At 39.1% G+C, this 26,805-nt stretch overlaps 2 protein-coding genes across 2 annotated transcripts; both read left to right on the top strand.

Moving 5' to 3' along the window:
• The first annotated feature begins 311 nt into the window (after positions 1-311).
• Positions 312-9,862, top strand: LOC139154116 (vomeronasal type-2 receptor 26-like). The gene is made up of 4 exons (XM_070728546.1): positions 312-821; positions 4,538-4,765; positions 5,418-5,544; positions 8,961-9,862. Exons 1-4 carry the CDS (start codon positions 312-314, stop codon positions 9,860-9,862), a joined length of 1,767 nt encoding a protein of 588 aa, XP_070584647.1.
• A 2,335-nt stretch (positions 9,863-12,197) lies between these two features.
• LOC139154117 (vomeronasal type-2 receptor 26-like) lies at positions 12,198-26,580 on the top strand. Its single transcript, XM_070728547.1, has 7 exons — positions 12,198-12,373; positions 13,922-14,213; positions 14,457-14,561; positions 15,480-16,319; positions 22,292-22,519; positions 23,904-24,030; positions 25,682-26,580. Exons 1-7 carry the CDS (start codon positions 12,198-12,200, stop codon positions 26,578-26,580), a joined length of 2,667 nt encoding a protein of 888 aa, XP_070584648.1.
• The last annotated feature ends 225 nt before the right edge of the window (positions 26,581-26,805 follow it).

Raw genomic sequence — 26,805 nt, forward strand, 5'->3', positions numbered from 1 at the left:
CAGGCCTTTCCTTTTATCAGATGGTTCCTTCAGAAGAACTACAGCATAATGGGATTGTTTCCCTGCTTCTGTATTTTAACTGGACATGGATTGGAATCCTTATTATGGATAATGAACAGGGACAAAAATTTATAGAAACTATGATTCCTTTATTTTCCAAACATAGGATTTGTGTTTCTTTCATTGAACGATTTCACAAATTAACTGATTTCAACAGACTTGATGGCATGCTTCAACAGGGGGCAAAAATCTTTGATTATGTCATGGGTGGTAAAGCTAATGCATTGGTGTTCAGTGGAGAATCCTTTTCTATGGGTTATTTGTTATGGCTTCAGTATATTCCTAACATAGAAGAGGTGAGAAGTAAACCAAAAGGCAATGTTTGGATAATGACAGCACAGATGGAATTCAATTTAATCCCTTTTCAACGTGCTTGGGATATCAAAATAATTGATGGTGCTCTTTCCTTCACAATGCATTCCACTGCTCTATCAGAGTTCAAATCATTTGCTGAGACACAAAATCCCTTAAGCGCAAAGAAGGATGGATTTATCAGACAGTTCTGGCAAGAAGCCTTTGACTGTGTATTACCAGATACAATTCCAAGTTATGAGCATGAGAATATTTGCAATGGAAAAGAAAATTTGGCGAGCCTTCCTAGCACCTTTTTTGAAATGCAGATGACTAGCCACAGCTACAGTGTCTACAATGCTATTTATGCCTTAGCTTATGCTTTACATTCTTTGTTTTCTTCCAGAAATGCTAACAGGTCTGTGATGAATAGAATAGCAAGGAAAATTCATAATCAAGATGTCTGGCAGGTAACAGATCAAATTCTTCATTTTTTTGTTTCCATTCCCTTAATATATCATAGAAACATAGAAGACTGACGGCAGAAAAAGACGTCATGGTCCATCTAGTCTGCCCTTATACTATTTCCTGTATTTTATCTTACAATGGATATATGTTTATCCCAGGCATGTTTAAATTCAGTTACTGTGGATTTACCAACCAGGTCTGCTGGAAGTTTGTTCCAAGGATCTACTACTCTTTCAGTGAAATAATATTTTCTCACGTTGCTTTTGATCTTTCCCCCAACTAACTTCAGATTGTGTCCCCTTGTTCTTGTGTTCACTTTCCTATTAAAAACACTTCCCTCCTGAACCTTATTTAACCCTTTAACATATTTAAATGTCTCGATCATGTCCCCCCTTTTCCTTCTGTCCTCCAGACTATACAGACTGAGTTCATTAAGTCTTTCCAGATACGTTTTATGCTTAAGACCTTCCACCATTCTTGTAGCCCGTCTTTGGACCCGTTCAATTTTGTCAATATCTTTTTGTAGGTGAGGTCTCCAGAACTGAACACAGTATTCCAAATGTAGATCATAATGTAGATCTATATGCATTGTATATTTTTCAATCAAAGGAAGGACTGGGGTAACATGCAGTATTCCAATATCTAAGAGACTGCCACAAAAAAGAGGGAGACAAGGTTTTCTGCCTTATCAGGGACTAGAAGACCTCCAAGACCCTGTCTAACTCTGTTATTCTGTTATATTCTATCTATATCTCTACTTCCTTTCCTCCTGAATCCCCTGTGGAAATATATTTGTCTATGTATGATTATCTGGCTCTAAAAGTCAGAAAACGTGCATTGGTTCCCATATGCCCTTTGTCATAGGGTGAAGGCATCATCCAAGTATGAGATAACATCATCCAGCCAGCCAATGAGGATTTAGTCTGCTATGATTTTTATCTCTGCTTGTACATCTGCCCCCTCCCCTTCAGCGAGAACTGAGAGACAGATCCGATGTGTCTGGCCTTCCTCTCCCATCAAAGGTAACCCTAAATGAGCCAACATCCATGTATGGGACATACCAAAGCCATTGTCCTAGAGAGGCTAATCAGAATTGCCTGTAATCCCTTGGACTGCTCTCTTGAGGACCTTATGCCCGAATGCACCCTCGTCCTAGGTGTATGCATCGATCCCGTATGCGTCGATCCTGTAATGCCTGATGAATGGTGTCAGTGACAACCAAATGGCAGCTCTGCATACCTCATCCAGGAAGGTTTACATGGACCAAGCTGCCACCAAGGCTGCACTCCTGTTAGAATGAGCTGTGATCCATCAAGGCCTGGGCCTATCCTGGAGGTCATAGGACTGGGCAATGGCACTTTGCAGCCACTGGCCAACAGTAGCAGAGGATACCTTGCAGCCTGTTATGTGGCTGAAAGGAGACAAAAACATTTGACAGATTGAAGCAGTTGACATAGAGCTTCAAGGCCAGCCATATGTCCAGGATGAGCTGAGGACTGAGATGGTCTGTGATGAAAGGTTGGGAGTACCAATTCCTGTGCCCTGTGGAATGTGGAATTAACCTTGGGCACAAAAGCAGGATCTAACCTAAGGCTTACACAATCTAGATGAAAATGGCACAAATCCTGCAAACCAATGAGGGCGGCAAGTTTCGAGACCCATCTGGTGGATTTGATTGCCACCAGGAATGCCACCTTTAGAAATAGGAAGCACAAGAATGTTACATTTGTAAGGGCTCATAGGGAGCACCCATCAGGGAACTCAGAACTATGGTCAGATCCCAAGTGGGGTAATGAGGTAAAACTGGTGGAAATAGGTTGGTTGCCCCCTGAGGAACATATGCATCATGGAGTGGTGAGACAGAAGGCCCAAGGATCCTGCTGCCAGCATGAGTGTTGGGAGACAATCCTTTGGTCAGGCCGGTCTGCAGAAATTCCAGTAGGGAATTTCCAATAGGGAAAGGTCAGCTGGGGAGCAACCCACCAGACATAGAAGGCCCTCCAAGTGGCAGTGTAGATCCTAATTGTAGATGGACACCTGGACATTGGGAGGGTAAAAATGATGTTCTCTGGCATAGTCCAGCATCTCAGTGTGCCCCGCCCAACCACTAGGTGAAGCAGATCCCGATGACTGGAACAGCCGATCATCGGGATCCACCAGTGGGGGGTGCACAGAAAGAGTTGGGAGATTGCAAACCATGGCCTCCTGAGCCAATGGGGGCCAGGAGCATGACTTCCTCTTGCTCCTGTAGAATCTTGTGTACAACCTGGGGAAGGGTGGCCAAGGGGGGAAAGGTGTAAAGAAGCCCACAAGGCCAGTGACACTGGAGAGCATCTGTGCCCTCCACCACCTGTGATCTGTAATGGGTATAGTAATGAGGAAGTTGGGTATTCTGAAATGTGGTGTCCATGTCTACCACTAGAACATCAAACCTGTCTACCAGCTCTTGAAATATTGAGTGGTGGATGCTCCATTCTGACTGGTCGATGGACTGGCATTTCAGCCATCTGCCATACTATTTGATTCCCCAGATATGTGTTCACCTATGATGGAAAGCAGATTCATCTCCACCTAGAGCCTCAGGAACATGTCCTCCACCATGAGCTATGAGGACATCATGCCCCCTTGATGGTTGATATGGTCCTTCAGCACAACATTGTCATTAGGACCAACATGTGATATCCTGTGATGAGGCCCATGAACTCCTTGAATGCTAGGGACATGGCACAAAGCACATTGATGTTGAGGTCCATCTTTGCTGCTGTCCACCTGCCTTGGTTGACTGCCGATGACAGTGTCAGTGGTGATGATGATTCTGGTGAGATTTCTGCAGGAGATGCCTTGATGGATGGCGGGGGAAACCTAACACCAAATAGATCGGCAAACCTCTATCAGGATTGGTACCTTGGCTGAAAATGTGCCACATCTGGCTTTCAGAAATGGCAATAAGAGCCACTATAAGTCTTTGGAGTACAGGTGTGCCCACGGGGTAATGTGAATGGCTGAAATCATCTTGCCCAAGAGCAGGGGAAGCCGGCCTAATGGGACAGATAGACCATGCACACCAGAGTGTCGATTATAGCCTCAAGATGTATTATATAAGTGGCAGGGGCCACGTGGCTCTTTTCAAAATTGATGGAGAAACTGTGGCACTGCAAGCAATGTTCCCTCTAATTTTTTTCCCCATATGGGTGGAAAAATATAGTGTGTGAGTAGCACATTTTCATGCCTAAGCACCTGAATTTTTTTCACAGATGTCACCCAAGACAATAATGAAATAGGTTTCCATTATGATCATCCTCATTTAATTTTGGATGAAGTGACAACCTTTTCTATCACCATGCCCACCCCTTGGAACATCATTCCCCCAGTTGATTACCATTTTAAAGCTGTTCATTTTTAAATTGTTTTCTAAGTATATGTCTAACTGTGATGGAGTTCTTAAACAAGTTGATTTCCCTTTCTTCAGAATGAAAATGGCATTTTTTTCTTTTTCTCATGAAGACTTCCCCTAGTTTCCCTTTTAGCCTCCTTGCCTCTCTCATCTCTGTCTCTCCCCATTTGTCCAATGATGTTTCCTCTTAGCCCGTCCTTTTCTTAGCCCGTCCTAGAAGACAACTCAAATGTGGGCTTTTTTTCTGTTTTAAAAATTATCAGCATGGAGATTGGCAATTTAGTCTTTCCGATCTCTTATATATATATTATTTTTTCAATTTAGCTCCATTACTTTCTGAGAAGTGTTGCCTTTAACAATAGTGCTGGGGAACAGATTTATTTTTACCAGAATGGGACTCTGGCTATTGGATATGATGTTATCAACTTGGTTGCTTTCCCAAACAAATCTTTTCTTCATGTGAAAGTTGGAAGTGTGGACCATTCAGCTCCCCCAGATAAAATATTAACCATCAATGATGGGATGATTACATGGCACAGTTGGTTTAACCAGGTATGATTTAATTACTATTCTGAATCTGAACTACTATTGTTTTCTCTAATCTTATATCATTCTTTTATATTGGACATTAGTAAATCTGTACTAATGTCCAATATAAAGTTATTTATATAAAGTGATTTCCCCATGAGCAATTTTAGAGCTCATCATTAGACCCAATTAACTATAGCATAAAAATGACCCTTAAGAGTATTTGAATAGAAATAGGGAGCCATCATGTCCTATTGATGCAATCTATCTCAGTTCCAGGCCACCAGGGACTCACACTACATGCATTCTTAGTTATTCTGATTTTTAAGCAATGCTTTCAGGGTTTTTTCCAATACTAACAGGGGGTCATAATTAATAGATAAAGCTACTCATTGAAAGTGCTATTCGATTGAAGATGTTTAATTTAAAAACAATGAAATTTGACTGAATTTTATATTAGTATGATTATACTTGAAAAAACTATTTCCAATTTATTATTTCTATTACTAAATTCAGAAGATGCCTACAACAAATTCTCATCATTTCATACCTATCTTTTCATAGGCTCAAAGAGCTCCAGAATATAATTCTCGCTACAAAATTTAGAAATAAGCAAACATTGCAGTCTGGACAAAAAATAAAAGATTCCTTCTCCATATTCTTCCTTAATTCCTAGGTCCAACCTATTTCTGTCTGCAGTGAGAGTTGTTATCCTGGTTTCAGCAAGCAGGTGATGGAAGGGGAGCAGTTTTGCTGCTATGATTGCATCCCATGCCCAGAAGGGAGGGTTTCAACTGAGAAAGGTATGAAAGTATGCCTATGCTGCCATCTTAACAACCATTGCTATATCTTGAATAATTCAAAGAAGTAGGAGGCTCTGACATTTTGAGAATGCACCTTTCAAAGCTGGTAACTGGTACCTCTGGACAGTGCAGTATTCAAGCATAGTTTGTTAATTTAAAAAATAAACACGTTTTCCTAATTATTTTTTATTTATTTTTAATAAAGTGATTTGTCCCAGAGAAATGTTAATGTAGTAAAAAGAGATTTCCAATGTCTAAGCGTGGAGCTGTGCAAAATAACTGATTCAGTGACTTTCTCAGAAGTGTTACCAGTTTGTGGCCAGGAGAATAAAACAACTTGTATCGGAGAGTTTAATGTGTGGTTAAGGCAGTGGTGTAAAGTTTTGGCTATGTAAGTCATGATGTCAGTAGGTGGTCTAATAGGGAGTTGTTTAAGAGGGATGGTTTGCATCCATCATACAGAGGTACCCAGGTGCTCGGTGAGGAGTTCAGAACTTTTTTGGACAGGCATTTAAACTAGGTAAAGGGGATAGAGATGTAACTGATGTGGATGATTTCTGTCCCCGACCAATGAGGATAAATCAGTTTCTGGAAGCTTATGAAAAGGGAACTGCATATAAAATAGAGTTAATGGCCATAATATCTAGAGATAATTTGGATCTGGTTGCCATAACTGAGACATGGTTTAAGGATTCTAATGAATGGGAAATATCCATACCAGGATATACACTGTATAGGAAGGATAGAATAGAGAGGAGGGGAGGTGGAGTAGCCATTTATGTTAAGGAAAGTCTAAAAATAACACTAATTCAAAATACATGGAAAGATCTGGAGACTCTCTGGGTTTGCATGCAAAATAAAGAAGTATCTGTCATTAGAATTGGGGTGATCTATAGGCCTCCAGGGCAATCTGAGGAATATGACAACAAGATGGTGGATGAAATTACCCAAATGGCAGTAAAGGGAGATATTGTGGTTATGGATGATTTCAACATGCCTGATGTTGACTGGAATATCCCCAGTGCCCTTACATGCAAAAGTAAGAATATAGTAGAGGCCTTTACAGGAGCAGCTCTGGCACAGCTGGTTAAGACACCAACTAGAGGGGAGAATATTCTAGATTTAGTCTTTACAAATGGGAATTGGGTTTCAGAGGTTAAGGTGGGAGAAAATTTAGGTTGCAGTGACCATCTATGTTTGTGGTTTGATGTAAAAACTGATTGTGAGCAATCCTATACTGCAACCAAAGTATTGGATTTCAGAAAAACAAATTTTAATGCAATGGGGGAATATTTAAATAATGAATTAAAGGGGAGGGATAAAATGGCAGGAGCGAGCACTCAGTGGACTGTATTAAAAAAGGCCATCTTAAAAGCCACTGGACTGTATGTAAATCAAATAACTAAAGGTAAAAGGAAGAAGAAACTGCTATGGTTTAGCAATGATGTAAGGGCCATAGTCGATGAAAAAAAGGCTGCCTATAGGAGGTATAAAGAGCACTGAAGTATAGCTGATAGAGAGGTGTATAAAATGAGACAGAAGGAGGCAAAACAGATAATATATGCTGCTAAAGCCTCAAAAGAGGGAGAAATTGCCAAATTGTAAAGAAGGGAGATAAAATCTTCTTCAGATATATTAGTGATAGGAAGAATAACTGCAGCATCACGACGCTTAGTACCTGGAATAATACATGCATTGATGGGAATAAGGAGATCGCTGACCATTTCAATAGCTATTTCTGTTCAGTTTTCTCAAAAGACACCTTACAATATAATATTATAGATGGATATAACATTGTTTCCAGCTGTACAGATTCAGCTCCAGTGATCTTAGAAGCCGATGGCTTAGAAGAACTTCCTTCCCTCCCTCCCTCCCTCCCTCCCTTTCTCTCTCCCTCTTTCTCTCTCATTTCCTCCCTCCCTTTCTTGACACAGCAGAGCCCTTCGCTTTCCCTCTCGGCAGGAAGAGGAAAAGTCGTGTCTCTCTTGCCTCTGGCTCACAAGGGGGGCTGCTGTGGCTGTGGCTGACCACCAGGGGGCTCCCTCCACAGGCAGTGCTGCCCTGGCAGCTCATTAGCTTCTAAAGAGAACTGAGCATGCATGTCCACCTTTTTGCCTGTCTCCGCTTCTCTCGCTCCCCAACCAAAAAGGCACGAATGGGGAGGGGAGGAAAGGCTTCCCCAGTGTCCACCCCCTCCTCCTGCTGGCTTGTTTTGTTTTAATTAACCAAAGGGATCAGCCTAGAAGCAGCCCCAATGCCGTGTGTCACCCTCCGTGGACTTGCAAGCAACGCTCCCCCCCCCCATGGCACAAGGCGAGCATGGTGGTCAGGGGGTTGCTGTTGTGGCAGCAGGGGCATGCTGATGTCAAGCCCAGCGTCGTCGAGCAAAGCTGGCTGCCTGGGGAAGCAGCGTGTTTGAAAAGTGCATGTTTGAAAAGCGCACTGCTTCCTTGGGTGGCTGGCTTTGCTGGCAGGCGCAGGGCTTGATGTCAGTGGGCCCCTGATGTCCCAACAGCAATCTCCCGACTGCTGTGGTCCCCGCCACCCAGCAACAGACGGTTAATGGTGCTGGAAGTCACCCGCGGGCTGGATAAATGGCCTCAGTGGGCCGCATCTGTCCCGCAGGCCATAGTTTGGGGACCGCTGTTCTAGACTAATAGACTTCCCTGCTAATGGTAAGACTTTTTAAAATCTTTTGGACCTTGCATAATTGGATAGCTGTGTTCCTGTCAAACAGGCAACAAGTGGTCAAAATAGGGAGTGCCTTATCAAACTCTACACCTATTAACAGTGGTGTCCCCCAAGACAGCATTTTAAGACCAACACCTTTTATACTTTATATAAATGATCTTTGTGATCATATTATAAGCAACTACAGGATGATGCAATTGTTGCAAAAAATGCCAGTTGCTATGCATTAGCAAAAATCTTATCACATGATTGTACAAATGCTGCAACTTTTGTATATTTGAGGATTGGTCATAAATCACTTTTTTCAGATCTGTTGTAACTTTGAAAAATTGCTAAATGAATGTTTTAATTCAAGAATTTACTTCGTACTGTGTAATATTACACTCAGGAGTTAAACAGAACAGAGTCTTCAAAGAGGGGCGGCATACAAATCTAATATAGTAGTAGTAGTAGTAGTAGTAGTAGTAGTAGTAGTAGTAGTAGTCTGCTTTTACTATGATTATTGTCTTTTCCATTTTTCATATAAACATATGCATTTTAATAATAAAATTAAAAATGAAACAAAATTTAATAACATCAAACATCATTAAATACAATAAACAAAATTTGGGTGTCAGGAGAGTTATGAGACAAAATTCTAAATGTTCTATATATTACAATGATGTCATGATGGACAATTATAAAGAGTATGAATGAAAATTCAATCAAATTTCTTCTTTTTTCAGACAGAAATGAATGTTCTAGATGCAAAGAGAAATACTATCCAAACAAGAAGCGCAATTTCTGTATTCCCAAAACTATTAGTTTCTTGACTTATGAAGAACCATTGGGGATCAGTTTAGCCTGTCTTGCGTTTTCTTTTTCTTTGTCCACTGTTCTTGTCCTTGGAGCATTTAGGAGGTATCACAACACTCCCATTGTTATAGCCAACAACCGGGACCTGACCTATATACTCCTCATTGCTTTGCTGCTCTGCTTCCTTTCAGCATTGCTTTTCATTGGCCAACCAAGAAAATTAAGTTGTCTTCTCAGACAAAAAATGTTTGGAATGGTTTTTTCAATCGCTGTTTCTTCAGTCTTGGCAAAGACCGTCACAGTGGTTCTGGCTTTTATGGCCACCAAACCAGGATCCAGAATGAGGAAATGGGTGGGGAAAAAATTAACTAATTCTATTGTTATTTGCTGTTCCCTGATTCAAGCAGCCATTTGTACTCTCTGGCTGGTATTAGCTCCCCCATTCCCAGATGTTGATATGATCTCAGTGACTGAAGAAATTATCCTGCAATGTAATGAAGGCTCGGTGACTATGTTTTATTGTGTCCTTGGTTATATGGGTTTCCTGGCCCTTATCAGCTTCACCACAGCTTTTCTTGCCAGGAAATTACCTGATAGTTTTAATGAAGCCAAGTTCATCACCTTCAGCATGTTGACCTTTTGTAGTGTTTGGCTTACCTTTGTCCCAGCATACTTGAGCTCCAAAGGGAAATACATGGTGGCTGTGGAGATCTTCTCTATCTTAGCCTCAGGTGCTGGGCTTCTTAGTTGCATCTTTTTCCCCAAATGTTACATCATTGTGTTTCGGCCAGACCTAAACAACAGGGAACAATTAATCAAAAGAAATAAGTGATTAAAACAATCTGTACTTTCTTTATCAAAGGTTCATTAGATTTCTATGCTTCTATGACTGTTGATTATTAAACTGTCTCTTTTAGATCCCAATGTACATAAATTAAGGATGCTTTCATTTTGGGATTTCCTGACTATATAAATCCGCTTTAAAATCTATATTGCTAGGTCAATAAAGGAAACTTTTATTGGGAGTGCTGTAGTGACTGTAATTTTGCAACCAGGTCGTAAGTAACTGTTGCAACTTCTAAAAATTGCTAAGCAACTGGTCATAAATAGCTTAAGTACAGGATTACCTGTACAAACTTAAATGTCATAAATGTCATAAATGTGAGGATTTATCACAGAGTTATTTTTGCATTCCCATTATAATTGCAAATGGTCACTAAACAAGGCAGTCATTAAGCAATGACTATTTATAATTTAAATTTGTTCTCTCAAGCACTCCAACTGTATGCCGCCCCGAGTTTTCGGAGAAGGGGCGGCATACAAATCCAAATAATAAATAATAAATAAATAAATAAATTGTGAAAGAATAGGCTGTGCCATCATCAAGCTAGCAAGAATTATCTCTCCTTCTTCTGTTTACTGCTGTGTCTATATATGTTTGTTTGTGTGTGTGTGTGTATATATATATATATATATATCTCACATGTTTTTGCTGAATTTTTAAAATTAAGGGAGACTAGGATAGCGCTATTTTGGCCTTGTTCTGGCCTCATCAGCTAGCCATACCCTTACTGGAATTTGATCCTGGTAAGGAAAAAAGAAAAAACCTCCTCCCTTTTCCAACACTTCAAAACTACAGGACATGAAATTGATTTTGACAGTACTAAATTAATTTCCAAAACAGAACACTACAGCAAAAGAATAATCATGGAAGCCATCGAGATAGAAAAACATCCCCAAAATATGAACAAGCAGGATGATACCTCCCGCCTACCAGACGTCTGGAAACCAGCCCTAAAACGTAACCCAGCCATAAAAACTGAAACTAGACTCAGAGCACACATTGCAAAACAATCAAGTAGCCTGCAAGCTTCAACTACTCAGGATATCACGCCTAATCAACAACCATTAACTAATCAGCATACTTCAGCTACATCAACGACCCCACTGACTCACCAGGAAGTTTCTACACAGCAGGCAATTGCTGAGCCATCAAACCACACCCAGCCACCAGTATTTATAGAAGGAAGGCAGCTCAGGTCTCGCAGTGTTCGCCTTAGAACAAGGACAGAAACAACAGCCTGAAGATGACGAGTGGGACCTCGTCGAAACTTCGCCAGAAATTTCCTCCAGAAAGTTGAACACCTTCTGTCCAATAAAGTTGCTATTCTAAGGTTGAGCATTAAAAGAGTTGTCTCCAGTGGTGGGTTGCTCACAGTTCAGCCTGGGTTTGCAAACTGGTAGTGCCAGAGCTGGAAGGCTCTGCCCACCCTCTTCAGCACATATAAAGAAGCATTGTATGCACAAGCACATGTGTGAATCAGTAGCAAAGGGTTTTAGAACCCACTACTGATTGTTCCCCAAATTGTCCTTAATTCTAGGATCATCTCAGACTGAGTTTAGACCTTACTTTCATATTGAATAGCCCAAAACAATTTATTTTGGGTTAGAGTTGAAGCTCCATTAGTGCATTAAATTGATACATACTATTTTTAAGAAATCATTATTAGAAGAGGGAGAACTAGAAACTGAAATGAGATTCTCTCAATTCTCTGTTTTGGACAATATTTTTGAGAACAAAAGATATATCAGTATCCTCTGCCAAAATCCAAAAATGAACCTGCAGTACATACTATGCAGCTGCATATAAATATTTAGGCACTATTAGTCAGATTGAATCCTTCAATAAGTTAAACTGAAGAGAAATGAATCAAATACTTTTGCTTGATGATTAAAGGCAATGTCACTTCATATGTAACAAACCCCTGTTAATTTTCAATTGTCCTGTAGAGAAATTATGGTTATGGGTTGCTGATTATCTTGGTCTATAATTATGTAAAGGTAAGTAGTTTTCCTGCTTCTCCAAATCTCTATTGAATTTCAGTGTGAACAATATCAAAATCACAAACAAAAATAAGGATGTTATTAATATAACCCACAAAGTTTACAGTTAGAATGATTATGAAGGTATACTTGTATGTTGCTCTTATTATGATTAGTTGTGTTTTTCAGTCCCCTGAGAAATACAGATTTGATTGATATAAGCCTGCAGACAAAACTAAGAGCATTGCAGATGAAAATAGATGGATCTGTGTACTGAAATAAGATTTGTATTTCCATTGGGGATGTTAAGTTTAGTGATTTTACTGGTGGGTTTTTTCCCAAATATGGTAGGCAGAGCTCACATTGTAAATTGTGATATTCATGATCTTCACCCTCCACTTCATAAATACCATAAGCAAGGAGATCTTATCATTGGTGGTGTACCTACTTTTTCTGGCTTGCTCCCAGTGTCAATAGACTTCAGAAAACAACCTCATATGGCATTGTCTGAAGAAACTCTGTAAGGATTTAAAATTTGGATATGTTTATTTGGCTTTCTTGGAGGAATTCATTTTAAAGTTCCAAATAAAGACTAGGGTTGAAAACTATCCCATGCAAGATATGTCCCTAAAAGATATATTTATCAGATTTGGCTATTTTGACTCAGGCTGCAGATCATGTTTTTAGTATTAAAGTAATATTGAAAATGATGGGAGGTGAAATACTAAGGAATTTGTATAACTTGTAAGTGAATATTCTTCAGTTTGTTCCTTTCGGGATTTTTTTTACATCAGTCTCCCATTTTGTCTGTTCTGCTCATCTTATGACTCAATTTTGATTGTATTGAACAATTCATATTATCAGCTGTTTCCATTATAAATAACATCACACAAGCATTATTTTCTATTCAGAGTCAGAGGGGTGTTCTCTATGAACATAGATCTTAATACTGTCATACTGAAATATAATCTATTGATGTCATACTGAAATATAATCTATTGATGTCTTTTGTGAAATCTATGAAATTAAGTCTACTTAATTTAGGAGGCAGATCCGGTTTTTTTTAAGTATAAGAGAGTTGGAAGGAACCTTGAGGTCTTCTAGTCCACCCCCTGCTCAGGCATGAAACCCTATGGCATTTAAGACATATAGTTTTCCAACCTCTTCTTTAACATGCCCAGTGGTGGAGTATTCACAACTTCCTTAAGCAAGTCTTCTGGTGATAATTTTCAGTTTACTGATAACAGATAGCAAAGTTGGTAATAGTATTTTTGTTCTTTTTTAAAAAACTGCCCATTTTTACAACTTCCTGGCTAGTCATGTTTTCTTATCTTAATACACCTTGAAGTGAAGAGTTTCTTCATATCTTCCCTTGAGATTGAATGAAATTATAGGAAATCAAGAAAAGAGCAGATGTTATAATCTAATAAGAAAGATGTGCCCATACATCCCATTAGCCCCACTGTATCTAAAGAAGAAATAAGAGCTTCACGCACCCATGAGAAAATCTTCCTTATTTTCTAGCATCTGCATTGGCATTTAAAAAAAAAAAATCACTTAATTTTGTGAGAAAGAAATTGTCTTTGATGAAAATATGCTATGGTTTTATATGGAATCATTACAAGCTGTAAAGGTCTATTACTCATGGAAACTGTTCTCCAAACCATATATATGCATAACATTCCCTCTTTTGATTTTGAGGAGATGGTGGCTATAATTCTAATATTGCTTCTTTCCTCATTTCCTCCAAAATTATAACAATGTTGTAATAATATCCAAATCACACTGACAATCATAGAAACAAGCAAAACAAACAACTGAATCAGAGTTGGGTTGTAAATTATTTTGCCACCCTTTCACACACGTACTCGGTTTTGGCACTACTTTGTGTGTGTATGAGCAGAAGCATCCCGGGTGACTGGGTGAAGCCTCCCACAACCAGCGATACTGGTTCTAAGAACCGGTCCGAACTGGGAACAACCCACCACTGAAATGAATATATATGGTATGTATAAGATTTTTCTTTCTGATATCCATCTTTCTGATATCAATACAACTCCTGTTATAGCCTAATACCTAAGAATTACCAGCACATCCTGGCTTTGATATTTGCAGTAAAGGAGATCAATGAAAACCCACAGATTTTATCCAATTTCACCTTGGGCTTCCATCTCTATGACAGCTATGATAATGCCCAGAGGACTTATCAGACAACCATGCTCCTTCTATCTTCAGAAAAGAGGTTGATTCCCAATTATACATGTGACAACCAACTCAACCTGATAGCAGTTATTGGGGGTCTTGATTCCACTATTTCTCATCATATAGCAACTATTTTGGATATCTATAAAATTCCACAGGTAGGATTATTATTCATGAAAAAAATGGGAATTTAACATTTTTCATACCACTGTTTTTGTAATACATTTAAATCTTGCAACAATTGATTATTCTGCCAAATTATTTTCTCCTCTGTACATAAACTTCATATGTTCTATTTAGTACTTATCTCAAACCACTGATGGTGAAAAGAATTTATTTTCCTACACTGGATATTCAAGATAATTAAATCATTTAAATTTAAAATTGTTTCTATATTCTAGATGAAAGTTGTATCAGCAACTTTTTCTTGTTTACTAAATAATTTGGAGTACTGTGTACAGTTCCGGTCACCGCACCTCAAAAAGGATATAATGGAACTGGAAAATGTGAAAAAAAGGGCAACAAGTATAATCAAGGAAATGGAGCACCTCCCTTATGAAACCAGGTTGCAACGCCTTGGTCTCTTCAGCCTTGAAAGACAGCATTTAAGGGTTGACTTGATCGAAGTGTATAAAATCATGCATGGGATAGAAAAGGTAGTAAGAGAAAATTTATTTTCTCTATCATACAATACTAGAATGAGGGGGCACTCCCTAAGGCTCATAGGTAAGAATGTGAAGACAAATAAAGGGAAATATTTCTTCACCCAGAGGGTCGTTGGTTTATGGAATTCACTTCCAGAAGAAGTCGTGACAGCTGTCAGCCTTGATAGCTTCAAGGCAAGATTAGACAGATTCACGGATGCCAAGTGTATCAGTGGTTATTGAAATAGATGTCCATGTATCGCCTCTATGTTGCTTGAGGCAGGCAGGATTCCCTTGAGTACCATTTGTTGGGGGTCAAGGGAAAGGGAGGGTTCTGCCTTCTCTTTCTGCTCAAGATCCCCATGTACAATTGGTGGGCCACTGTGTGACACAGAATGCTGAACCCGATGGACTTTGGCCTGATTCATCATGGCTCTTCTTATGTTCTTTTGGTAAAACCCATTTATATTCCATGATTTTTCAGAAACAAGAAACTGTAATTCAGGTTTCTCAAAGATGCTTTTTCAAGAGGCAGCTGGACTTTCTTGCTTTTCTTTGAAGATGTTTTGCTTCTTAGTCAAGAATGTCAGCCACCTAAATTCCACTGGAAGTTAAAAGACAATATCCTGATATTTACTAGGACAAAAGTATTAATAATATAAATAAATAAATATCCATCTCATTAAGTGTACATTAATTTTAGGAAGAGTGGTGCAGAATTTCTGATATGATTGATATATAAACTTATTATTTTCTTTACCGCTTGTTATCTCTCCTTAGGTCACCTATGGCTCTGCTCCAGTCATCAATGACAAAACTCCAGGTCTTTTCTTTTACCAGACCACTCCTCAAGAATCTCTCCAATACCCAGGAATTCTCTCTTTACTGCTGCATTTCAAGTGGTTTTGGGTTGGAGTCATTGCTATTGATAATGATAATGGAGAAAGATTTTTGCAAGCAATCTCACTGATTTTTTCTCAGAGTGATATCTGCTTTGCCTTCATAGAAAGAGTATTTATTTATTTCCTTCACATCAGTTATATGCTGCAACAGGGAACAAAAATATATTACAAAGTGATCAGCAGCAGAGCTAATGTAGTACTACTTCATGGAGAATCATATTCTATGGCACTTTATGGTTGGCTCCCATATTTTTATGAATCACAGACAGAAAGGGTTAAAGGTAAAGTCTGGATAGCAACAACTCAGCTAGAGTTTCTATCACTTGCTTTGCAAAGAAATTGGGAAGCAGAAGTGTTTCATGGGACATTATCATTCAAAATGCACTCCAATGATATATCAGGATTTAGGTGGTTTCTTGAAAGCATAAGTCCTTACAACTCAGAAGATGGCTTCATTGGTGACTTTTGGCAACAAGTTTTTACTTGTGCACTCCCAAACTCCATGGAAGAAGATGTGAGTATTTGCACTGGAAAAGAAAAGTTGGAGAGCCTTCCTGGAGCATTTTTTGAAATGGCCATGACTGCCCACAGCTATAGCATCTACAATGCTGTTCAGGCTGTGGCCCATGCTATCCATGAGATGACTTTCTCTTACATTAAATTCAGAGCAAAGAGGGATGCTCAAGGACAGAAGCTGCAAAGTCAAGAACACTGGCAGGTAATGTTCCAAAAGACTTCACAGAACATTGAACTGGTTTGAAAAATTGAGTGGGAATGCAGTCACGTACATAAAGACTATAGAGTAAGGGACTCAACATGCAACCCTGTGCTGTACCACCTAATCTGACCCTTTGAGAGCAGCAAGGCAGGAAATCCATAATCCAAAGGTAGGTTGAATAAGAAAACCCAAGGTCCATAAATTTAGATACTAGTCTGTGTGGAAGAATTGTGTTAAGTGCAGAACTAAAATCTACAAAGAGCATACTCACATAGCCCTCCCCGCCCAAATGCCACCCCCCACTGTTCCAAATGAGTCAGAGCACTGTGAAAAGTGATGGGTATAGCATGCTCTGTGGATCTATTTGTTCTGTATGCAAATATATTTCAAATATAACTATAGGTTGTATCCTATAAAATATGTGCATATAACTATCATGACTTTTTCATTATCTCACATTTATTTACTATCTTCTCTCTACCAAGTCAATGAAACCTTTTGTATTTCATTTTATTTCTATGGCCTTCATTTACACAAAAAGCGGGGTTATTATCACTTATAATAACCTCAATTAATTTTTAAAGTGCACTGAAAGTTCTGACGATTAAAATAAACAAAATTAAAAAAATAAAGAAAAGAGAAAAGAATAAATCAAACTAGCATGAATTTAAAAGATCAGAGGATATTAAGAATTTCTGTTGTTGTGCCATAGTTTGCAAGGCACTTCTGCTGCTTTTGGCTCCAAATATAATGTTATAATATGAAGAAAGTTGGACTATTGGTTGCAGTATGCGGTATCATTATGTTCTTGGTGACCATGAATATTTCTATCTCATTGCACTCATGCCAGAGTGCAAGGGGCTTCCTGTTTGAAAAGATTAGCTAATGACATCACTCTTGCCCAGGGAATACCTATTTGGGGTCTCCTTTCATGTCCATGGCTGGAGCAGGAGCTAAGGACAAGAGCTCTCCCTACCCCATGGCAGCACTTGGGTCTCAAACAAGGGCTTCTGTTGTGGTTGGCTCTGGGCCAGCTCCTGCCCCAAAGGGGTGGATGTGGGTGAATCCTCCCAGTGTCAGAGGCCAGTTTTACTGCTGACTGTTTCTGACAGCAAAGCGTCTGTAGCTGATAGTGAAAGTTAAATGGGATCCTCAGAGGGGGTAATGGCAGACAATCCATTAGTTAGTCGCCCTGTGAGTAATTCATCATCGTTATCATCACTGGATTCAGAAGGAGAGACATTCATTGATGTGCGCAGACGCAGGACAATGTCTACGAAAGAGCAACTGCGTAAATACTACAGGAAATAAGGAAGATCACCTGTGGCTGGGTGTAATTAGACTAATTGGGGGCTGCTGTTAAATTGTCAGCGTTCTGGCCTCTGGGTGTGGAGGTTTATCCGTTCAGTGAGGAAGAGACATTTATTTTGTATCAGGATTCTACAAGGACTCTCTTTGAACTGTTTCTAGGACTTTTGAACTAAATCATAGTAACGTCTGTGACTTGAGACCTCTTGAAGGAGAGTGACTGTGACGTCTTCACAGCTACTTGTTATCTGTTTTGTGTTTGTTTATTGTTCTTCACAGCATTCAAGGCTATGGCTTTGAAGGTGAGCACTCTGCCTGACTAAAAGTGTGTTGGGCTCCTATTTTACTTTCAATAAAAACAGTGTTGTTGACTTTACAACTGTGTGTGTCTGAATTCCTACCTTTGAACTTAATTGAGGGCTCGTGCCTAGAAGCTCAGCAGAACAGAATAAACTTCCATCCCTCAGACACACACCGTTCCAGTTTGGGTGGTTTGTTCCTGTGTCCTTTTGTTTTTCCTGCAATTGGTTTACCATGGCTGATAGTGTGGCTGAGATGCAGGCTGTGTTTGAGGCACTGCGTCTGGATATACAAGCCTTGACGCAGACGGTGCTTCAGCTGCAGAACCAGGTGGATGTGTTGTCCCAGCAGCCAGCACTTCCCCCAGTGCAGCTGGTGTTTCCTGCTGGACCGAACCCCCACCAAGGAGGAAATGTTTTGTGGCCATGCCTGAAATGTTTTGGAGCGACCGTCGCATGTTTTCTGCCTTCCTCAGCCAGGTGCAGCTGTTTATCAATGGACAAATGATACATTTTCCAAGGGATGCATAGAAGGTGGCATTCCTCTGCAGCTTATTGGCCAGCCCTGCTGCCTCATGAGTGTCTCCATTGCTGGACCGAGATGATCCAATGCTGCAGGATTCTACTGCTTTTTGCACCCACTTGCAATGGCAGTTTTCGGATCCAGTGCAGGAGCAGATGGCCATGAGGGCGTTGAAGCAGTTGAAACAAGACTTGTGCCTGTTAGCGGAATATATGAGTGACTTCCGCAGTCTCATGGTGCAGGTGCAATGGAATGAGGCCGCGTTGATGGAGGCATTCCAGGATGGCTTATCAGAGACAATATTGGATGAGCTGGTGCATGAAGCCTTGCCGGGCACCCTGGATGGGCTGGAGCAGCACTGCTTGGCCATTGAAGCCTGGCTGCTAGCTTGAGAGGTATGTTGGGCTGGGCATCTTCTGGCATCATGCCTGTGCCTGCTTCGTGTCGGGGGTGTCAACTGTGCCAGTTCAGACTCCAGTTCCTGCACCCCGTCACTTCATGCCAGCCCTGCCTCCTCGCATGGTGGATCGTGCCCCTGTGGGGGAGCCCATGGATGTGAGCTTTGTTCGATCCTGCATGACCCCGGAGGAGAGGGCTCATTGACGTGCATCAGATTTGTGCTATTATTGTGGGGGGCAGGTCATTTTGTGAAGGCCTGTCCTTGCAAACAGCAGAGCACGGCTGTTGCCACTGTCTCAATTACTCCCGGCCTGACTGATGCCACCCCGACTCCTCCAGGATGGTTTCCAGAGTCTGCACCCTGTGTTTCCAGTACCTGATTCCCTGGTGTCAGTTCCCATGCCCCTGGTTTCTCAGCCGGCAGTTCCGTCGGGAAACAAGGGGAGCCTGGCTTGGTGGCAACGTTAGGTCAGGCCGGTATTAAACCTTCCCAGGATTCTTTGGCTGATGATCCGGGATCGTACCAACACCTAATGATTGCTGTTCAAATCCATGTAGATCGTCATACTCAGTCTATTGCAGCTCTTGCCCTCATGGATTCGGGGGCTACCACAAACTTCTTGGATGAGGCTTTCGTGCAGAGACATTCATTGCCATTGTGTTCTGTAGACCCTCCATTGACTGTGGAAATGATTGATGGGTGAGATTTGTTGTCCGGGCCCATCCGATTCCAGACCTTGCTGGTGTGTATGGGCATCGGGACACATGAGGAGGCTCTCCAGTTCTACATCACACAAGGTCTCCATTTTCCTATAGTTTTAGGTTGTCGTGGTTATGTGCGCATGATCCTCATGTGGTGTGGTCTCAGAACATAGTCACATTATCCAGTCTGCAGGGTGTGGACCATCACTGTCATGTTTGTGCAGCTCAAGGGCCTGGAATCCCTGTGGCAGTGTTGCCTGAGTGCCTCACAGAATTCGCTGATGTGTTTAGCGAGAAAGAGGCATATCGGCTGCCACTGCATCGACCCTATGATTGTGCCATTGAACTATTTCCCGATGCGAAGCTTCTGACTGGCCGCTTATATTCCATGTCTGAACCTGAATTACTGGCCCTCAAGAGCTTCATAGACAAGAATCTTGCCAAAAGGGTTCATCAGGCCCTCGACCTCGCCTCTGTCAGTGCCTGTTTTGTTTGTCAAGAAAAAGACTGGGGACTTATGTCTGTGCTGTGACTACTGACGCCTGAACGTTATCACGGTGCACAACTGTTATCCGTTACCATTGATTCCTTGGTTGATGAAACATTTACGAGCTGCCCAAGTATTTTCCAAGATTGATTTATGCAGCGCATATAATGACTCTCTTTGAACTGTTTCCAGGACTTTTGAACTAATTCATAGTCACGTTTGTGACTTGAGAACTCTTGAAGGAGAGTGGCTGTGACGTCTGAAGTTAGTTGGGGGAAAGATCAAAAGCAACATGAGAAAATATTATTTTACTGAAAGAGTAGTAGATCCTTGGAACAAACTTTCAACAGACGTTGTAGATAAATCCACAGTAACTGAATTTAAACATGCCTGGGATAAACATATATCCATCCTAAGATAAAATACAGAAAATAGTATAAGGGCAGACTAGATGGACCAGGAGGTCTTTTTCTGCTGTCAGACTTCTATGTTTCTATGTTTCTATGTTTCTTCACAGCTACTTGTTATCTGTTTTGTGTTTGTTTCTTTATTGTTCTTCACAGCATTCAAGGCTGTGGCTTTGAAGGTGAGCACTCTGCCTGACTAAAAGTGTGTTGGGCTCCTATTTTACTTTCAATAAAAACAGTGTTGTTGACTTTACAACTGTGTGTGTCTGAATTCCTACCTTTGAACTTAATTGAGGGCTGGTGCCAAGAAGCCCAGCAGAACAGCTTCCGAATCTCCAACCCAGTGCCCTAACCACATGGGCCACCATGCTCCTATTTATTTATTTTATTTTATTTTATTTATTTATTTATTTATTTATTTATTTATTTATTTATTTATTTATTTATTTATTTATTTATTTATTTATTTATTTATTTATTTATTTATTTATTTATTTATTTATTTATTTATTTATTTATTTATTTATTTATTTATTTATTTATTTATTTATTTATTTATTTATTTATTTATTTATTTATTTATTAGATTTGTATGCTGCCCCTCTCCGTAGACTATTATTCCTATGCTCCACTTGTATGGACCATGGGATCATTTTCAAAGCACAGGACTGTACAATGGGCAGTCAATCTGGATTTGGAAGGCCAAAAGGGGTTTACATATATGCTCAGTACTTATGGCAAATGTCAAAAACCACTGTTATCTTTTGTTGTATGGTAGACAGCAGCTTTTTATTCAGTCAGTCAGCTAATCAGTCAGTCAGCTAATCAATTTCTTTGGTCATCCATCTCAGTCAATCATTCTGAGCAGCTTACAGTAAACAATGTATTAGAATTACAATATTAAAAACTATTTTAATATTTTATTTTAAAACCATAAAAACAGTAAAATCTTCTGTCTTTAGTGCTTAGATGCATATATATGATAAATAGATATATAACTACACAATTAGATATATAACTATACAAAGATATATAACTATACAAAGATATATGTAAATGAACGTATATAGGGATTGAACAGGGAAATATATTAGGCCATATTTTATATTATAAACTATATTGCTAACTAGTAACTAGCCAACCTGCCTTCCATTGAGGACCTGTATACTGCACAAGTCAAAAAGAGGGCTGTGAAAATATTTACTGACCCCTCGCATCCTAGACACTAACTGTTTCAACTCCTACCCTCAAATCGTCACTCCAGAGCATTGCACACCAAGACAACTAGACACAAGGACAGTTTTTCCCCGAACGCCATCACTCTACTAAACAAATAATTCCCTCAACACTGTCAGACTTTCTACTAAATCTGCACTTCTATTTCTACTAGGTTTTTTTCTCATTATTCCTATCATCCTTTTCTTCCCACGTAGGACTGTATGACTGTAATTTGCTGCTTGCATCCTAAGATTTTTATTAATATTGATTGTTTCTTCATTGCTTATTTGGTCCCTATGACAATCGTTAAATGTTTTACCACATGATTCTTCACAAATGTATCTTTTTCTTTTATTTGCACTGAGAGCATATGAACCAAGACAAATTCTTTGTGTCCAATCACACTTGGCCAATAAAAATTCTATTTTATTCTAATATAGGAAATTACTAGAAAGAATGGAATTGATTATTATAATTTGGGTTGATTTCCCTTTGTTACATTTGAATAATTTCTTTCAATATGCTTCTCCCTTACTAATGCATAAAATGTCATTATTTTGGTCCAGCCATCAGTTAGAATTTAAAATTTCACTTTTCTCTTAAATGTCATATTTCTGTTACTAATGTAGCTCCACTACTTTCTGAAATGTGCCTCATTTAACAATACTGCTCAAGATAGGATCACCTTCAATGAGAAAGGAGAGCTGGTGACTGGATTTGATATCTTCAACTGGATTTTTTTCCCCAACCTCTCTTTACAAAGAGTGAAAGTTGGGAGTGTAAATCCCTGGGCACCTCCAGATCAAATGTTCAGCATTGATGATGATGCTATTACCTGGCACAGCTGGTTTAACCAGGTAGGAAACAACAGGAAATAGGTACAGTTATTAACACTGAATTCTAGAATGAATTCCACTGGAGAATTTTATAGTTAAAAAAAAAAAAATTTCTAAAAGTGCATATGAATGTGTTCATGCATTTATATAGATGGATGCTTATAGTCCTCGATTTATGATCACAATTGAATCCAATATTTATATTGCTAAGTTAGTTTTGTCCCATTTTACAAACTTTCTTGCCACAATTGTTAGGTGAATCACTGAAGTTGTTAAGTTAACAACGTGATTGTTAAGCTTTCCCATTGACTTTGCTTGTCAGAGGATTGTAAAAGGTGATCACATGACACTGGAACACTGACATCTTCATAAATATGTGTCTATTTATTTGTTTGTTTGTTTGTTTGAGTTTTATGCCACCCCTCTCCGAGGACTCGGGGAGGCTTACAACATATATATTCAGCCGCTCCGAGTCTTTAGAGAGGGACAGCATAAAAATCTAATAAATTAAATTAAATATATTTGCCATGCATCTGAATTTACTAAAATTAAATTAAAATACTTTAACTTCAACGTCAGCAATACACAAGCATGTAATAGATTCAAACTAAATGTAAATTGCTATGACTGCAGAAAATACGATTTCAGCAACAGAGAAATCAATGTCTGGAATATACTATCTGGCTCTGTGGTATCTTCCCCAAACCCCAAAAATGTTAACATTAGACTATTTACAGTCAATCTCACCCCATTCCTAAGAGGTTTGTATGGGCACAGTGAAGGGCTACCAACATTTTTACTACCACACTGTGGACATGGCTGATGTAGGATGCCCTGCATTTTCTTTAAGTACAAATTGAGTGCTCTGGGGTGGAGCTCCATTTTTGCTACTCAACTGTGTTTCCTCCTGTCCGGGCAGTAGCCCACCCCTGGGTGTGCATAAGTGCACCATCATGACTACTGTCCCTATCCTAATGTTTAGGTGTATGCCAATACCTACTATCTTGTACATGCTTGACAAACAAACAAAACAAACAAATAAATAAATAATGAACCAAAATGTCATTTTAAGCTTAAAGTGAGGAGTGGATGAAGTTATATGTCAGGATAAAATACATTCAAACATATTGTCTAGCAAAATAATTTTCCCTCCAAAATGTAAGGAAAGGAATCATGAGTTTTCATAGCAAGGTTAATATACTATGAATCAAACTATTCAAATAACATTCCATTATGTCCAACATTTTGCTGTCTAACAGCTCCCAAATGGAGATCTCTTAATTCAGGCTGCCTAAACAATATATTATTGAAACACATTTTACCAGTTTAACAAAATACAGAAAAGCTCAGAAACTAATATTTTCTGTCTTATTTTCAGTATGAATGTCCTTCTCTTTTATTCTAGACTCAGCCTTTGTCGCTATGTAGTGAGCACTGCCATCCTGGCTCTAGCAAAAAAGTGAGGGAAGGGGAGCCATTTTGTTGTTATGACTGTGTTCTATGTCCCAAAGGGAAGATTTCAGACAAAGAAGGTAAGAAATATTAAATTGCAGAAAGGAGTTAGGTGACTTCATTTTGAAAGTCAGGTCCAGTGCTGTATGTAATGATCAGTTTACTATCTGCAGCATTTTCCTTTATTTCTGTCACCCAATGTAGGTCCCTGCATATTTAGGCTGGGCATCTGAGATGACCTTCAACCTTGGGTGAGTCTGCTGGGAATTTAAACTCTTGGCACACACTCCCAGCTTTCCTCACTCATCCCTTCCAGAAACATCTGCCTGTTTCTCCCTTGCCGTGGTGAGGCAGCACTTAATGGGGGAAGGCCTTCATGGAGAGATCTGGAATATGATTCCTTTAAAAAAGTGTTACTCTATTATGGGGGGGGATCCAAAGTGCTCTAATATTTATATTTTCAACCCAAATGAATGAAGTTTGCAAAATATGTTATAACGTTTTAAGGACATATGCTTAAAAAGCATGGTAAGTTTTTCAAGTAGCTCAAATGAAATATCCAATGGAATTTATACTGCTGCTAAAGATCAAAGGATCAAAAATATTGATCAAACGACGAATATGATAGTATAGAGAAAATCAAGACCTGTTATTAAGCATCAACAACACAGTCGACAACTTTTTATTAAATGTAACCAGAGACATAAATCATAGAACCTTTATAAATATTTCAAATAGGAGATAACCTTATGATGCTAGCTCATCACAACATATTTAAGCATATTATTAAATATTAAATATTTATATACTTAATTAAATTCACTAGTTAAATCTTATCTTATGACATTTATTATAATGCACTGTACATGTACATGTCTATGTCATGTATTGTTTGTTTGTTTTTCTTATTTTGTGCTTGCTATCAATTGTAATTTATGTAACCTTTTTAATGTATATAATTAATAAAGATTATTTTTTAAATTAAAAAAGTTAATATCAAAAAAATTTGCAAAGAAAGATTTCTGCAAAAGGCTGACAAATGCCCTTTCTTAAATATATTAGCAGGCTGATGAAAATATGATGGATAAATAAGGAATGGGTGGTGTTGTGTAGTGTGTTTTATATGGTGTGGTGTGTGATATAGTATATAATCTATACTCAGCCAAAGTAACTCTGTAATATGATAATCCAAAACTCAAAGAAAATATATCAAGACTTAGTGGGGCTGAATAAACCCAGCTGTCTAAGAGAAACACAGGTAGTCCTTAGCCTACAACAGTTCATTTACTGACCATTAGTGACAATTCAAAGTTACAACAGCACTGAAAAAAATGGCTTATGACTTTTCACAATTTTTCACTGTTATAACCTTTGCAACATCCTCATGATCATGTGATCAAAATTTAGATGCTTGGCAACTGGTTTATATTTATGATAGTTGCAGTATCCTGGGGCCACGTGATCCCCTTTTGCAACTTTCTTACAAGCAAAGTCAATGAGAAGCAAGATCCACTTAGCAACAATATTATTAACTTAACAGCTGTAACAATTCTCTTAACAACTATGGCAAGAAAGGTTGTAAAATAAGGTAAAACTCATTTACCAAATGTTTCATTTAGCAACATAAATGTTAGGTTCAGTTGTGATTGTAACTGGAGATCTACCTGTAATTAGAGCAGAGAATTATGACAACTGCATAGGTTAAACAGTGTCTTTTCTTTTCTTTTTCAGATATGAATGAGTGTAAGAAATGTTCAAGCAAAGAGTTTGCCAATAAGAATCAAACTTTATGTTATCCTAAGATTATAACATTTCTGTCTTACAAAGAACCTTTGGGAATCACTTTTACCTTCCTGGCTTTATTCTTTCTTTCATTGACAGCTGTGGTGCTTGGCATATTTATAACACATCACCATACTCCCATTGTCAGAGCCAACAACCAGAGTCTTACCTACACTCTCCTCATCTCCCTCCTCCTCTGCTTCCTTTGCACATTGCTATTCATTGGCAAACCAGGAAAAATGGTCTGTCTTCTCCAACAAACAACATTGGGTCTCATCTTTTCTGTGGCTGTTTCTTGTGTGCTGGCCAAAACCATCACTGTGGTTCTGGCTTTCATGGCCACCAAACCAGGATCCAGGATGAGGAAGTGGGTGGGGAAAAGACTTGCCAGCTCTATTGTTATTTCCTGCTTCCTTATTCAAGCAGTAATCTGTGTTGGGTGGTTGACAATTTCTCCCCCCTTTCCAGGCATGGATATGTATTCTGAGACTAAAGAAATTGTACTGCAATGCAGTGCAGGTTCTATGGTTATGTTTTACTCTGTATTGGGCTATCTGGGCTTCCTCGCCATTATCAGTTTTGCTGTGGCTTTCCTTGCCAGGAAATTACCAGATACTTTTAATGAAGCCAAGTTTATTACTTTCAGTATGTTGGTCTTTTGTAGTGTTTGGATCTCTTTTGTTCCAACCTACCTGAGCTCCAAGGGAAAATATACAGTTGCTGTGGAGATGTTTTCTATCTTAGCCTCCGGGGCTGGACTCCTAGGATGTATTTTTTCCCCAAAATGTTATATCATTGTGTTAAGGCCTAAATTGAACAAGGTGCAAATAATGAGAAAAAAATGTTGAAGAATTGAATTCTATCACTTATCAGAAGGTACCCTTCTTTTTAGTCTTGAACTGTCTCAATGATTTCTTAAAATATTCAAAGATAGACATTTCGAGGACTTCCAATATCTTCTCTAATGAAAAACCAGAATAAAGGTTTGCCAAAAGAAAACAAAGACAATAATTTTCTCCCTAATTATTTTCAGAAACTCTTACGCTATTGCTCTTTTAATGTTCTAGTTGGAT

Source organism: Erythrolamprus reginae, chromosome Z, assembly GCF_031021105.1.
Source record: "Erythrolamprus reginae isolate rEryReg1 chromosome Z, rEryReg1.hap1, whole genome shotgun sequence".
In the NCBI taxonomy this organism is placed as follows: domain Eukaryota; kingdom Metazoa; phylum Chordata; class Lepidosauria; order Squamata; family Dipsadidae; genus Erythrolamprus; species Erythrolamprus reginae.

Coding starts and splice junctions, on each gene's coding strand:
- LOC139154116 (XM_070728546.1), top strand. CDS start 312: ATGGGTTATTTGTTATGGCTTCAGTATATTCCTAACATAGAAGAGGTG. Junction 822..4,537: donor ATAATCAAGATGTCTGGCAG/GTAACAGATCAA, acceptor TTTTCAATTTAG/CTCCATTACTTTCTGAGAAG. Junction 5,545..8,960: donor GAGGGTTTCAACTGAGAAAG/GTATGAAAGTAT, acceptor TTCTTTTTTCAG/ACAGAAATGAATGTTCTAGA.
- LOC139154117 (XM_070728547.1), top strand. CDS start 12,198: ATGGTAGGCAGAGCTCACATTGTAAATTGTGATATTCATGATCTTCAC. Junction 14,214..14,456: donor ATATCTATAAAATTCCACAG/GTAGGATTATTA, acceptor TCTATATTCTAG/ATGAAAGTTGTATCAGCAAC. Junction 22,520..23,903: donor GGCACAGCTGGTTTAACCAG/GTAGGAAACAAC, acceptor CTTTTATTCTAG/ACTCAGCCTTTGTCGCTATG.